Source organism: Hyperolius riggenbachi, chromosome 10, assembly GCF_040937935.1.
Source record: "Hyperolius riggenbachi isolate aHypRig1 chromosome 10, aHypRig1.pri, whole genome shotgun sequence".
NCBI classification, from domain to species: domain Eukaryota; kingdom Metazoa; phylum Chordata; class Amphibia; order Anura; family Hyperoliidae; genus Hyperolius; species Hyperolius riggenbachi.
Window position 1 is genome coordinate 242,798,896 of NC_090655.1, and position 14,870 is coordinate 242,813,765.

Genomic DNA, 14,870 nt, shown 5'->3' on the forward strand with positions numbered 1-14,870 from the left:
TGAATATAAAAAAGCTCTTAGGCTCGGGCCACACTGGGGCCGGATCACGTACAGCCAGAAAGAGTGGACAGTGCAAAATCTGCGCCGGTGGTCCTTTAGGGTATGTTTGTGGATCTGAACAAACATCCGCTAAATCGATCAAATATAAATGGTTCCTATACTTAACATAGGGTTAATTTGTGTGTCCGGTCCTCCGCTGATCTCTGATCCAGAATAGAGTGGATCAAACTTTCCTATAATAAATCGGCTGGGAAAAATTCAACTACCCCTTTTTGTAGGCCAGCTGCAGCAGGTCCTTCTACCATTTACAGATCAGTGTTTCCAGTCTGTGGCTACCTCAACACCCCTCATACTCAGCATCTATTCTACAAGCAGGATCAATGAGGACAATAGTAAGCTGCTGGAGACTGGGGCAGTCTCTCTCCCCCTCCAGCTGCTGCCTCTTATCAGGCCAGGAATGAGGAAGGCGGGGAGAGGAGGATGTCACATTACTGCTGCTTCACATGACAAGTAAGGCTGGGTTACAACACAACTAACCAGAGCCCGAGTAGCTCTAGCCCAGGCTAAGTGATGGTGACACTACAGACCTGAGGCCTCTAAGCAAAGATAGACCTTGATCATCTACCCTCCTCTTCTGCAGGCCAACACAAAGAGAGAGACCAAGGTGGGTCTACTATCTCTGTAAATAAGGCTTGTAGATCCTTTCTGACCCAAGCTGAGCCCTCGATACATGCACTCTATCCTCCTCCTAGGGTAGTGTAGAGTAGTGTTGGGCGAACAGTGTTCGCCACTGTTCGGGTTCTGCAGAACATCACCCTGTTCGGGTGATGTTCGCGTTCGGCCGAACACTTGATGGTGTTCGGCATTTTAAGTTCGGGTTCGCCCCGAACTGCTAAATGGCCGCCGAACAGGGCCCCTGTTCGGCCGAACAGGGCCCTGTTCGGCCGAATACTGCCCCCCTATGGGGTCGCAGGCATAAGGGGGGAGCATGCCCCGATCGCGGGGGGGGGGGGGGGCGGAAATTCCCCCACCCCCTCCGCTAGCGCTCCCCCCTCTGCCCGCTTCCCCATACAAAAGTTTCAGGAAGTACCGGTCCGGTGGTAGTGGGTGGCTGGCAGTGGGCGGCACTGTGAAGTGAGTGACTGAGGAGGAGGAGTCCGGAGAGTGACGCGTTGAGGGAGGCCGGGCAGCGGGCGGTTCAGCAGTAGTACCGTACTACTGCTGAACCGCCCGCTGCCCGGCCTCCCTCAACGCGTCACTCTCCGGACTCCTCCTCCTCAGTCACTCACTTCACAGTGCCGCCCACTGCCAGCCACCCACTACCACCGGACCGGTACTTCCTGAAACTTTTGTATGGGGAAGCGGACAGAGGGGGGAGCGCTAGTGGAGGGGGTGGGGAGAATTTCCGACCCCCCTTCCCCCCCGCGATCGGGGCATGCTCCCCCCTTATGCCTGCGACCCCATAGGGCCCCCAAAAGCGGGATGTTCGGGGAGTTCGGGGTTCGGCCCGAACATGCCGAACATTGCGGCCATGTTCGGTGAACTTTCCCGAACCCGAACATCCAGGTGTTCGCCCAACACTAGTGTAGAGTCTTCTCAATTTGTTTTCGTTCAGTAGAGAAGATCTTCCTGAATAGATCACATAGATCAAGAACATATGAGATTGAACCAGAGTCTTATGACCAAGAGGATATTAAACCGCACTCTGTAGGTCATCCACCTACTTACTGGAGAAGTGAGGAGGATTCTGGGAGTGTCACATGATGACCTCACTCTCTGTTACTTTATGTTATTATTACACAGGTTTGTGAAGTAGTAAAGCTATCTGGGAAGCTACTGGGACAAGACAACCATCTCCATGGCCCACCTCATGTTACAGTGCCCATGCTACTTGATAATAACTGGGAGATACATAGAGAGGAAGCTTGCTGGAGAACATCAAGAGCTGCTGACAGCGATGGATGTGTCTGGATGGGGACCTTGTTATTGTGTGTGTCAGGTTCCTATACGATGTCAGGATGTCCCTGTCTATTGCTCCATGCAAGAATCATAGGATTTTGAGGACACAGAGACATCTACAAGGACATCATGATGAAGGATCAGCTTCCCCTCACATCACCAGGTAAGAGGAGACTTTTGTATCCTGTAAAAGGGAAAGCAGTATGTAGGGTCCATCTTGATCCCCCCCATTATCTGATAATCATGCAGGCCCATATACTATTAACTTTTCTCTTAAGTTTTCTCCAAGGAAATATTTTCATTTAAATAAAAATACCTTTAAATGGCACCAATTAATACCAATACCAATTAATCAATACCAGTTGCCTGGCAGCCCTGCTGGTCTATTTCTCTGCAGTAGTATCTGAATAACACCAGAAACAAGCATGCAACTAGTCTTGTCAGATCTGACTTTAAAGTCTGAAACACCTGATCTGCTGCATGCTTGTTCAGGGGCTATTGCTAATAGTATTAGAGGCAGAGGATCAGCAGGGCTGCCAGGCAACTGGTATTGCTTAAAAGGAAATTAACATGGCAGCCTCCATATACCTCTTTCTTCAGTTCCCCTTTAAAGAAAACCTGTAACATCAAAAAGTTCCCCTGGGGGAACTCACCTCGGGAGGGGGAAGCCTCAGTGTCCCAATGAGGCTTCCCATGCCATCCTCCGTCACCTGGGGGTCTCGCTGCAGCCCTCCGAACAGCAGCGATGTAAATATTTACCTTTCTGTCTCCTGCGCATGCGCTGTGGCGGCTCTTAGCTCCGAAATAGGCGGAAATACCCAATCGCCGTCGGGTCTGCTCTACTGCGCAGGTATTTCCATCTGCTTCGGAGCCGAAAGCCGCAACAGCGCCCCTGCTGGAGCCTGGAAAGGTAAATACTGAACAGGCTCTCGGATCTGTTGGGCCGCTGTTCGGAGGGCTGCAGCAAGACCCCCGTGAGACAGGACAGTGTGGGAAGAGCCTCATTGGGACCCTGAGGCTTCCCCCTCCCGAGGTGAGTACCCCCCAGGGGAACTTTTTGATGTTACAGTGTCTCTTTAGGGAGGAAATGTTTAAAATACATTGGCTTGTTTGGGTCATCGCTTACCATGTCTGTTTGTGGATCTGATTTAATAAGAGTAGAGATGGCCCGAACAGTTCGCTGGCGAACGGTTCCCGACAAACTTCCATGGTTCGCGTTCGCGGAGAACCGCAAATTTTTCCGGAAGTTCGATTTGCCCCCATAGTACATCATTAGGGTCAACTAATCCGTGTAGGGACAACTACCTTACGAAGGCACATGATTACAAAGCACAAACTGCAATGGGATGACCACCTGAGGAAAAGTAGCACACAAAAGGAAATCCACACACCGCAGTGGAAGATATACAATTATTTTTCAAAAAAGGCGATACCCAAACTGTACCGTGATGTTGAAAGGCAAGTGGTGTCATCTCTGGCACACAGCGTTGGGTCAAGAGTCCATCTGACCACGTGGTCTGCAAAGCACGCTCCGGCCTGCCCGAAGACTAAGTCAGTCCCCACACACAGCATCTCTGCCTGCACGCCGTGTGACTGCCTGCCCCAAGACTAAGTCGCTCTCAGTCCCCACACAGCATCTCTGCCTGCAGGTCGCTTGACTGCCACCACCAACAGGGTCCAGGACTCCAGGTAGATCCCTGAATTTTTAAGGTCGCTGCTAGCAGCGGCCGCTATATTAGTTTTCTGGTGCGTGTACATGCCTGCCTAATTTTTCTGGCTGCACTGCAGCTGCAACAACAAAATAAAAGGCATGTACATGTGCCAATTCTTCTTCATGATCATTACCTTGCCGCAGTGAAGGGGCTTGCGTATCACAATGAAGCAATGAACGACGGCTATATGAGTGTCTCTGGGGTGGCACACCTGACCCAAGAAGATAATAAGGTCGTTGCTTCATTGTGGAAAGACCAAATTCGATCAGCTGGACAGTCACTGTTGTTCTATCATTGAGCTACCACAGCCCGGCGACCATATGGGCTTGAAAAACGCCACGGCCTGCACTCTCGCCATGGTGCGCACCAGTCCAGCACGGCCGTCACTACACAAACAGCTGTTTGCGGTGTGTTACACAGTGAGTTTGGTGTGTCAGTGTGAAGCAGTACTCTAATTACACTCCCTGATTGATGTATATACATGCAAGATGTTTTAAAGCACTTTAGGCCTACAATTTAGCATGCAATGTGATTTCTGCCCTTAAACCGCTGCTTTGCGTCAAATCCAGATTTTTCCCTGGGAGTTTTGGCGTCTATCCCACTCATCCATGCAAAAATTCAGATGTTAGACCCCTTGAAACATCTTTTCCATCACTTTTCTGGCCAGCATAAGTGTTTCTAGTTTCCAAAGATCGCCTCCCCATTGAAGTCTATTGCGGTTCTTGAAAGTTTGCGCAAACCGAACTTTCGCAGAAAAGAAAATCTGGGGTTCGGGCCATCTCTAATAAAGAGGGACACCTTTTAGTAGGTGCAGACTTCCTTTTCCTGTCTTCCAAACAGGAAATATTGTTGAGAAGTTAGCGAATCAGAGATTGTGCTTTTACAGTAATACCACCATGCATTGTCAGGAGGAGAGACAGCCTGGACTTATTCACTGTGGGTGTTAGAGGCAGTGGATGGGGTGTCGAGACACCCTTGAAAGAAGAGACAAAAAAAATCAGGAGCCCAAATGGTGTAGTAAGTCAGTTACATTGAAAACAATATCCTTGATAAAACTCACAAAGCTTGGTTGTTGGGGGCAACCGACCACAGGAAGCAGGTGGAGATAATGAACCCATCTCCACTCGGGGTGTCCCGGACTGGGACTTGTGGTGGTCACTTCTTCTTTAAAGGAGAATAATGGCTTAAAACCTGGTCTGTTTTATAATTCCGCCCACAGAAGATGTGGGGGGTGAATAAGCACAATGAGGGTAATGAAGCGCCCAGAGGTTTATAAAACTGAGTTAAAAACAACAATAAAAACGGTAAATGAGGTGGCTTACCTCAATAAGGACATTCTCATAGGAAAAAAGAGAATGTTACTTTTAGACAGGCAACGCGTTTCACGTGAAACGCGTTGCCTGTGCAAAAATAAAATTCTCTTTTTTACTATGAGAATGTCCTTATTGAGGTAAGCCACCTCATTTACCGTTTTTATTGTTGTTTTTAACTCAGTTTTATAAACCCCTGGGTGCTTCTTTACCCTCATCGTGTCACTGTGGGTGTGTACATGCACACATATTTACTAAATGACTACGCTTCCAGAACCCCCAGTATGTTTTGATATTGCTCAGTGAGGGTTGCAAATCTTCATCAGACAATTTCATATGTTCCTAGATCACGTATGTTATCCAGTTCAGTAAGAATGAGCAATACGATGCCAATGACAGAGTTGCTGTAGGATTATTCAAGTTCTGTTTGCAAATATATGCAGTTTGTCAAATGATCCAGAGGTGCACTTTGAATGGTCCATTTTCAAGCTGCATACATTTGCATACAGAATGTGAAAAATCCTGCCTGAATTCTGAAAGATTTGCATCTCATTGCCCATCCCTACTCTGGAACACCTTAGTACACCATCTGAACCATGTATTCAGGCAGTGTGTGTGTGTTTCCTACAGATGGATCCAGTAACAGAAACCCACCAGAGAGATGTACAGGTCCTCTTTATACCCAGGATTGTCCACAGGAATCTCTCACCAGCCCTCATCATTATCAGGTAGTTGGAACTGAGGAGCTATGACTAAAAAAATCCTTAATGAAATTATATTCTACAGTAAGTACGTTTAGTCCTATTTAGATGTTATTTTTTGATGTTTTGTGGGTTTAGGTTGAAGAGCTGATTATGAAAGTTGAGGTGAAGGAGGAAGAAGAAGAGACATATGTGAGGAGTGATCAGCAATCTAGAGAGGAGGATGAATCAGTGAAGACAATTAAAAAGGTGGAAGAAGACATGCCTGGGAGAGGTGACCAACAGTTTAATGATGAGGGTGAAATGATGAGGAAGATTGAAGAAGAAGACAAAGAAGACAAGTATGTGAGAAGTGAAGTGCAGTTGAGAGAGGAGGGTGAAATGATAAATGAAATTAAAGATGAAGAAGAGACATATGTGAGGAGTGATCAGCAGTCTATGGAAAAGGGTGACATGATGAGGACAAGTAAAGAGGAAGAAGAAGAGACATATGTGAGGAGTGAGCAGCAGTCTATGGAGGAGGGTGACATGATGAGGACAAGTAAAGAGGAAGAAGAAGAGACATATGTGAGGAGTGAGCAGCAGTCTATGGAGGAGGGTGACATGATGGGGATAAGTAAAGAGGAAGAAGAAGAGACATATGTGAGGAGTGAGCAGCAGTCTATGGAAGATGGTGACATGATGAGGACAAGTAAAGAGGAAGAAGAGACGTATGTGAGGAGTGAGCAGCAGGCTATGGAGATTGGTGAGATGATGAGGACAAGTAAAGAGGAAGAAGAGACATATGTGAGGAGTGAGCAGCAGTCCATGGAGGAGGGTGACATGATGAGGATAATTAAAGAGGAAGAAGAAGATACTGATTCAATCGTGGAGGAGGGTGACGTAAAGGAGATGACTAAAAAGCATGAATCTTCTGTAGGTACCAACACAGGTAAGTAATAAACACTAGATACATACAGACAAATGTAACCAAAATAGTGCAACGAAAATTGGACCAAAAGTAGTCCAAGTGGAGCAGATGCTGAGATCAAGGTTTCTGATTGGAAGGTCTAAGCAACTACTCGAGTTTTATCATAGTTTTTCTCCAATTTTTCTTCTTCACATTTTGATATTATTTGTATCAGTGTATGATATGTAGGATATTACCATTACTATACTGCGAGGTACACCATTAGTATAACCCACAGCAGTGACGGATCTAGGGGGGGGCAGGCAGGTCTCTTGCCCCAGGCGCAGTTTGTTGAATTCTTAAAAAGGCGGCAAAATATGGTTAGGGAACGGCAGTTTAGGCACCAAAGCTGGATAGGGAAAGGCAGTTTAGGCGCCAAAACCTGACCTTTAGGCGCCAAAACTGAATGGGGAATGGCAGTTTAGGCGCCAAAACCTGAACTTTAGGCGCCAAAACCTGGCCTTGCCCCAGACGCAACTTGGTCTAGATCCGTCCCTGACCCACAGTACTTGAGTGTCACGAGCGTTGCTATGGTATCATGTGCTATTAATGCCATTAACATAGCAATGCTCAAGTTATTCAAGTACCATGGATCCTGCTAACAGCATAATTCACTGTAACTTGGTGCCGGTAGTAACTGTAATATTGTTGTGCGCTATTTATGGTGCCGGTATTAAAGCGGAATATAACCCTGCATTTCAACTTTGCTCTAAAACATTATTTACAGCATATTATATGCAAAAAGCATTTTTTTTTAGTAGACCAGCATTGGAAGGGTTAAACACAGAGGTTTTAAGTTCCGTGCAGACGTTCAGATAGTTACATTCTATTTAGTTAGATGTATCTATTGATAAACAGTTACACACTCTTTGGCTGTCCTCCAAGCTCCTTCTCAGTGAGAGAGATGAGTCACAATAAACAATTAGATACTTATTTGTAAAGAAAAAGTATCTAACTGAAGTTCGGATGCGTCTGCAAAAATCTCCAGGGACTTTAAAGCCCTGTGTAACCCTTCCAATGCTGGTCTAGTAAAAAAAAAAATGCTGGTTGCATATAATATACTGTAAATAATGTTTTAGAGCAAAGTTGAAATGCAGGGTTATATTCCGCTTTAACTGTAATATTGTTGTGTGCTATCTCTGGTGCCGGTAGTAACTGTAATATTGTTGTGCGCTATCTCTGGTGCCAGTAGTAACTGTAATATTGTTGTGCGCTATCTCTGGTGCCGGTAGTAACTGTAATATTGTTGTGCGCTATATCTGGTGCCGGTAGTAACTGTAATATTGTTGTGCGCTATATCTGGTGCCGGTAGTAACTGTAATATTGTTGTGCGCTATCGATGTACATCACTTTTAATGCAGCTTTGTGCATCAACACTCATTTTACCTACAGGTGATATTGTGACAGTGCAAACCAAGATGGCATAACTCTAGTGCTTGAGGATCATATTTACATTCATATTTTGAGAAGAACAGAGTCATCATACTGGTTAAAACGACCTTACATCATTTACTCTCATATTTTAATTAGAACTACATTAAATACTGTAATGTGTAGAAATTGCGGACCTCAAGGACGGTAGTTGAACATCTTTAGACATAGGTCTGTCTCCTTTTCTTACCAAAACATTGTTATCACTATACAGAGTGCCTGCACCATCAACCAGTGAGCTATAGATCTATTACATATGCTTTTCTAAAGGTGGCCATATATCTATCGACTTGGCGGCTGATCGACCATCCGATTCAATCATTATTATTGAATTGGATGAATATCCGTGCTGCCAAGAGTATGCCCAATCAACGATGCGACCAACTTCATCTTGAAATTGGTTGCATGTATTGATTGGACATGCTGCAAGACGTCGGGCTGTAGTGATTGATCGGGTGCATGGCAGTAACGGCGAGCAATATCGGGACTGAATCCCAAGTGGTGTCCCCTTAATGTAAAATGTATATACTTTACCTGTCTGTGTCCACCAATGACTTCAGGCTTCGTCACACGTGTGCCCTCCCATACGCCGGCAACCTGGCGGGGCGCATGAACTCGGCGGACACAGACAGGTAACGTATACTGCACTGGGCACTAGGGAGGAACATTTTACATTAGAGGGGTCAGCGTTGGGCCGGCGAATGTGGCATCACAAGGCCAATTCCCCAGAGATTTCATGCTGAAATCTCTGGGGAATTGGCCTGCGGTGTAAAGTCAGGAAACAGATCTCTCTCTAATCAGATTTGATCAGAGAGAGATCTGTCTCTTGGTTGATCTGCCCATACATCGTCTGATGTATATTAGACTGTTGTTAGGACTTAACCCAGTTTGAAAAGTGAATGTTCTTTTCATAGCAATTGTTTTCTCTAGCAGATAGACACCGTGTGAGAATTCCCACAGAAGGACATCTCATCTCACCTCCAGATGATAAGGCAGAAGACAATGGTGTCACACAATGTTTTCCTGGAGGAAGTCTCATTGCTATTTTCCATGTTGACAATTCTTGCAATCCTGAGGAATCTTCTGATGCATCAAAAACTGTTATCTCGACTCCCCATGCACAATCTCAGGGTGAGGACGAATCAAAAACTTCACCTAATCCAAACACATCTCCTAGTCCTAGTAAATCACCTACTGCTAGTCAAACAGGTGGTAAGAAATTCCCATGCTCTCACTGTGATAAATGCTTTAAATCAAGTTCTCTCCTGGTTCTACATGAAAGGATTCACACAGGTGAGCGTCCTTTTTCATGTTCAAAGTGTGGAAGAGGTTTCATCAATAAGGCAGCCCTCCTTATGCACGAAAGACTTCATTCAGGGGAGCGTCCTTTTTCATGTTCAGAGTGTGGGAAATGTTACACTTCTAAAGGAGCCTTCGTTAGACACCAGAAAAATCACACAGGGGAGCGTTCTTATCGATGTTCAGAGTGTGGGAAATGTTTCATTCAGAATATAGACCTTCTGAGACATCAGAGAAGACACACAGGTGAGCGTCCTTTTTCGTGCTCACAGTGTGGGAAAAGTTTCATTCAGCAAGGAACCCTTTTCACACACCAGAGGAGTCACACAGGGGAGCGCCCTTTTCCATGTTCAGAGTGTGGGAAAGCTTACGTTCACAAAGTAGACCTTGTATCTCACCAGAGAAGCCACACTGGTGAGCGCCCTTTTTCATGCACGGAATGCGGAAAAGGTTTCATGTATCAAGGAGGCTTTCTGGCTCACCAGAAAATTCACAGAGGTGAGCGTCCTCATTCATGTACAGAGTGTGGGAAATCTTTTGTTCTTAAAGGATACCTTCTCAGACATCAGAAAATCCACACAGGTGAATGGCCCTTTTCTTGTTCAACGTATGGGAAATGTTTTGCCCAGAAAGGAACACTTCTTGCGCACCAGAGAATTCACACAGGAGAGCGGCCCTTTTCATGTTCAGAATGTGGGAAATGTTACACTCAGCATGGGCCGCTTCTCAAGCACCAGAAAAGTCATGGGGGCGGACATGATTTTGCATGATGACCTTGTAGGAAATCTGATGCTCAGGACTTCTTAAAGTGTACCTGAGATGGGGAACTAAAGAAAAAATATACATACCTGGGGCTTCCTCCAGCCCCCTCCAGGCTTAATGCTTCCTCGTCGTCCTCCTCCACCTCCTTGTTCATCTGTAATTGGTCCTGGAAAGTCCTCCGATCTGGTGCCAACTGCACATGCGTGGCATGGCCACGCGCGCACTCCTGTCACCAGGAGCGTTCTACACCTGCACAGTACTACTGTTTAGGTGCAGAATGCTCCCACCGGTGGGGGAACACGCGCAGAAAGACTGCCACTGCACCGACTGGCCCCGAGTGAACAACTTACCCGGGGCCAGTTGTGGACAAATGAGGACGGCGTGGGAGCAATAAGCCTGGAAGGGGCTGGAGGAAGTCCCAGGTATGTATATTTTTAGTTTAATTCCATATCTCAGATACACTTTAAGGTGGGCATACAGTCTTAAGGTCCGTGCACACGCCGGACTGGAGGCAACGACGGGTCCGTCGTCACCTCCCACTGGGTGGGCGTTCCAGTGACAGTCCGGCGTGTGTACAGTCTGTCTGCAGACTGATACGGCTGTTTCTGAGCGATCCGCCCGGTGGATCGCTCAGAAACAGTCGTATCAGTCTGCCGACATTCTGTACACACGCCAGACTGTCGCTGGAACGCCCACCCAGCGGGAGGTGACGACGGACCCATCGTTGCCTCCAGTCCGGCGTGTGTACGGACCTTTAGTGATCAAATCTGTTGGAGAGCGATTCTGCAACTTAGCTGCCCTATCATAATTTCAATAAATTTCTGGCTGAAATCAATGAAAACTATCAACTGCACTAGGCTGAAACAGTCTTGCTCTGCAGAATTTTTTTCTCCGGTTTGTACATTTTTAAATACAGCATGATTGCCTGGTGCTGGATAAATGTGCTTGGCCAGAAAATCCCCCCCCTCCCCCCAAGTGCAGCATAAATACTTGCCAAGCCTCCGGGCAGCATCTTCCACCCTTCCTGTAGCTCCTAGTGGCTTTCCAGTGTCCTCCGTGTATGGCTCCTGGCGTGTCACCTGACCCACATTGGGTCACCTGACGCGCTGGGAGCCATGCACAGACACCGGAAAGCCGCTAGGTGCTACAGGAAGGGTAGGGGATGCTGCCCGGAGGTTGGCAAGAATTTTATACCCTGTAAACCCCCTCCCCCCCCCCCCAAAAAAAAGAAAACCCCCCCAAAGCTTTGACCTAGTTATCCCCTCAGGCATGCCAGTTAGTTGAGCCTTCCAGTTGTCTGAGTTTCAGATAACGGGGACTTTGCTGTAATACTTTCATCCAGATCCAGTCATCTGACACCAGCAAGCAAAGACCAACTGAACCGAACACATATTAGAGCAATATTATGTATTAACTGCAACAAAACTTTTCACATTCTAAAAAAACAAAACATTATGTAGCTGCTTTTATTATGCTGAAACCTATTGAAAATCTATGTGTAGTGTGGAATGATTCTTCAAGTCTATACAATAGTAGTCCCAATAGTCAGTTTTCTGAAGTTCCTCAGTAGAGCTATACAATAGTATTGCCTGACCATTGGACCAGTAAGCGGCTCACTCCTGCTGACCCAAATTGTCAGGCACTGCTATTGTATAGACCTGAAGAAGCAGGAGGGGTCCCGCGAAACGCGTTGTCCAGTATTTAGTGGTTAATAAATGTATACTTCCAGTTAACACCTGACGTTATTCTTTATGAAAGGTAAGGCCAGTACTACTTCTCCTTCCTAAACTGATTTTGAGGCCCCTTTTAGACTTTCCATGCATGGTCTACCACAGGGTAAAGCAACAACAATGCAAGGCAATGGGGTCTAGTACACTTATGGTTTCGCGTTGCACCATAAGTGCCAGATTAACCGCTGGCACAAAGTCAGCATCGCGTTACCGCTTTACATCCATGAAACAACAGGAATATGATGGGAAACCTGGGAATCCCAGTGGTGTCTTGGTAGTGGAGAAAACAAAACTTAAACAAGGAACCACCAAACTCTTCAGACGGTGTAATACGTAAGTACCATGGTTTATCATATCGGACGCCTCTGACATTGCTTTTTACGTATCATGTTACAGGTCATGTGGGAGGTTGTGGTTTTTAAGTTGGCCCTAGAAATCTTCTTAGGAGCGCGACCATCCAGTTCCTGCATCACAATGCCTTGTTTGCAGAATATCAGAGCTCCAGGCATTTTCCTCTTCACTTCTTACAGCTGCTGCTACCATAGCCGGCCTTTGACCTGGGCGACCGGAGTGATCGCTCAGAGCGCCGGCTTCCAAAGGGGCGCCTATCGCTGGTTACCAATACTGAGGGCACCTACACCTGACTTCCTATGCTGAGGGCACCTAGGCTTGGCAACCTATATTGAGGGCACCTACACATGAGATCCTATACTGGGGCACCTATACCTGGCTACCTACCTATACTGAGTCTGAGGGCATTTTTTTTAATATTCCTGACAGGTTCTAGCCTTTTTTAACCACTTGAGGACCTAGGGCTTTCTACCACTTTTTTTCCATTCAGACCACTGCAGCTTTCACGGTTTATTGCTCGCTCATACAACCTACCACGTAAATTAATTTTGGCTCCTTTTCTTGTCACTAATAAAGCTTTCTTTTGGTGCTATTTGATTGCTCCTGCGATTTTTACTTTTTATTATATTCATCAAAAAAGACATGAATTTTGGCAAAAAAATGATTTTTTTAACTTTCTGTGCTGACATTTTTCAAATAAAGTAAAATTTCTGTATACATGCAGCGCGAAAAATGTGGACAAACATGTTTTTGATAAAAAAAAACCCATTCAGTGTATATTTATTGGTTTGGGTAAAAGTTATAGCGTTTACAAACTATGGTGCAAAAAGTGAATTTTCCCATTTTCAAGCATCTCTGACTTTTCTGACCCCCTGTCATGTTTCATGAGGGGCTAGAATTCCAGGATAGTATAAATACCCCCCAAATGACCCCATTTTGGAAAGAAGACATCCCAAAGTATTCACTGAGAGGCATAGTGAGTTCATAGAAGATATTATTTTTTGTCACAAGTAAGCGGAAAATGACACTTTGTGAGAAAAAAAAAAAAAAAAAAGTTTCCATTTCTTCTAACTTGCGACATAAAAAAATGAAATCTGCCACGGACTCACCATGCCCCTCTTTGAATACCTTGAAGGGTCTACTTTCCAAAATGGGGTCATTTGTGGGGTGTGTTTACTGTCCTGACATTTTGGGGGGTGCTAAATTGTAAGCACCCCTGTAAAGCCTAAAGGTGTTCATTGGACTTTGGACCCCTTAGCGCAGTTAAGCTGCAAAAAAGTGCCACACATGTGGTATTGCCGTACTCAGGAGAAGTAGTATAATGTGTTTTGGGGTGTATTTTTACACATACCCATGCTGGGTGGGAGAAATATCTCTGTAAATGACAATTTGTTAATTTTTTTTACACACAATTGTCCATTTACAGAGATCTTTCTCCCACTCAGCATGGGTATGTGTAAAAATACACCACAAAACACATTATACTACTTCTCCTGAGTACGGCGATACCACATGTGTGGCACTTTTTTGCACCCTAACTGCGCTAAAGGGTCCAAAGTCCAATGAGTACCTTTAGGATTTCACAGGTCATTTTGAGAAATTTCGTTTCAAGACTACTCCTCACGGTTTAGGGCCCCTAAAATGCCAGGGCAGTATAGGAACCCCACAAATGACCCTATTTTAGAAAGAAGACACCCCAAGGTATTCCATTAGGAGTATGGTGAGTTCATAGAAGATTTTATTTTTTGTCAAAAGTTAGCGGAAAATGACACTTTGTGAAAAAACACAATTAAAATCAATTTCCGCTAACTTGTGACAAAAAATAAAATCTTCTATGAACTCGCCATACTACTAACGGAATACCTTGGGGTGTCTTCTTTCTAAAATGGGGTCATTTGTGGGGTTCCTATACTGCCCTGGCATTTTAGGGGCCCTAAACCGTGAGGAGTAGTCTTGAAACGAAATTTCTCAAAAATGACCTGTGAAATCCTAAAGGTACTCATTGGACTTTGGGCCCTTTAGCGCAGTTAGGGTGCAAAAAAGTGCTACACATGTGGTATCGCCATACTCAGGAGAAGTAGTACAATGTGTTTTGGGGTGTATTTTTACACATACCCATGCTGGGTGGGAGAAATACCGCTGTAAATGGACAATTGTGTGTAAAAAAAAATCAAAAGATTGTCATTTACAGAGGTATTTCTCCCACCCAGCATGGGTATGTGTAAAAATACACCCCAAAACACATTATACTACTTCTCCCGAGTACGGTGATACCACATGTGTGGCACTTTTTTGCACCCTAACTGCACTAAGGGGCCCAAAGTCCAATGAGTACCTTTAGGATTTCACAGGTCATTTTTGTTTCAAGACTACTCCTCGCGGTTTAGGGACCCTAAAATGCCAGGGCAGTATAGGAACCCCACTAATGACCCCATTTTAGAAGGAAGAAACCCCAAGGTATTCCGTTAGGAGTATGGTGAGTTCATAGAAGTTTTTATTTTTTTGTCACAAGTTAGCGGAAATTGATTTTAATAGTTTTTTTTCACAAAGTGTCATTTTCCGCTAACTTGTGACAAAAAATAAAATCTTCTATGAACTCACCATACTCCGTACGGAATACCTTTGGGTGTCTTCTTTCTAGAATGGGGTCATTTGTGGGGTTCCTA

The 14,870-nt window shown here is 45.3% G+C and overlaps 1 protein-coding gene across 3 annotated transcripts; it reads left to right on the plus strand.

The window, feature by feature from the left end:
- The first annotated feature begins 5,616 nt into the window (after nucleotides 1-5,616).
- On the plus strand, nucleotides 5,617-10,602 carry LOC137535068 (gastrula zinc finger protein XlCGF57.1-like). 3 transcript variants are annotated; one of them, XM_068256844.1, is made up of 2 exons: nucleotides 5,617-5,766; nucleotides 8,993-10,602. In XM_068256844.1, the coding sequence occupies exons 1-2, from the start codon at nucleotides 5,730-5,732 to the stop codon at nucleotides 10,129-10,131; spliced, it is 1,176 nt and encodes a 391-aa protein (XP_068112945.1). In that variant the 5' UTR covers nucleotides 5,617-5,729; the 3' UTR covers nucleotides 10,132-10,602. The 3 variants fall into 3 exon arrangements, 2 of the variants coding, with proteins under 2 accessions (XP_068112945.1, XP_068112946.1); XM_068256845.1 differs by having other exon boundaries at nucleotides 8,996-10,602; XR_011024394.1 differs by lacking the exon at nucleotides 5,617-5,766 and adding an exon at nucleotides 5,937-6,023 and having other exon boundaries at nucleotides 8,993-9,078.
- Nucleotides 10,603-14,870: the final 4,268 nt, after the last annotated feature.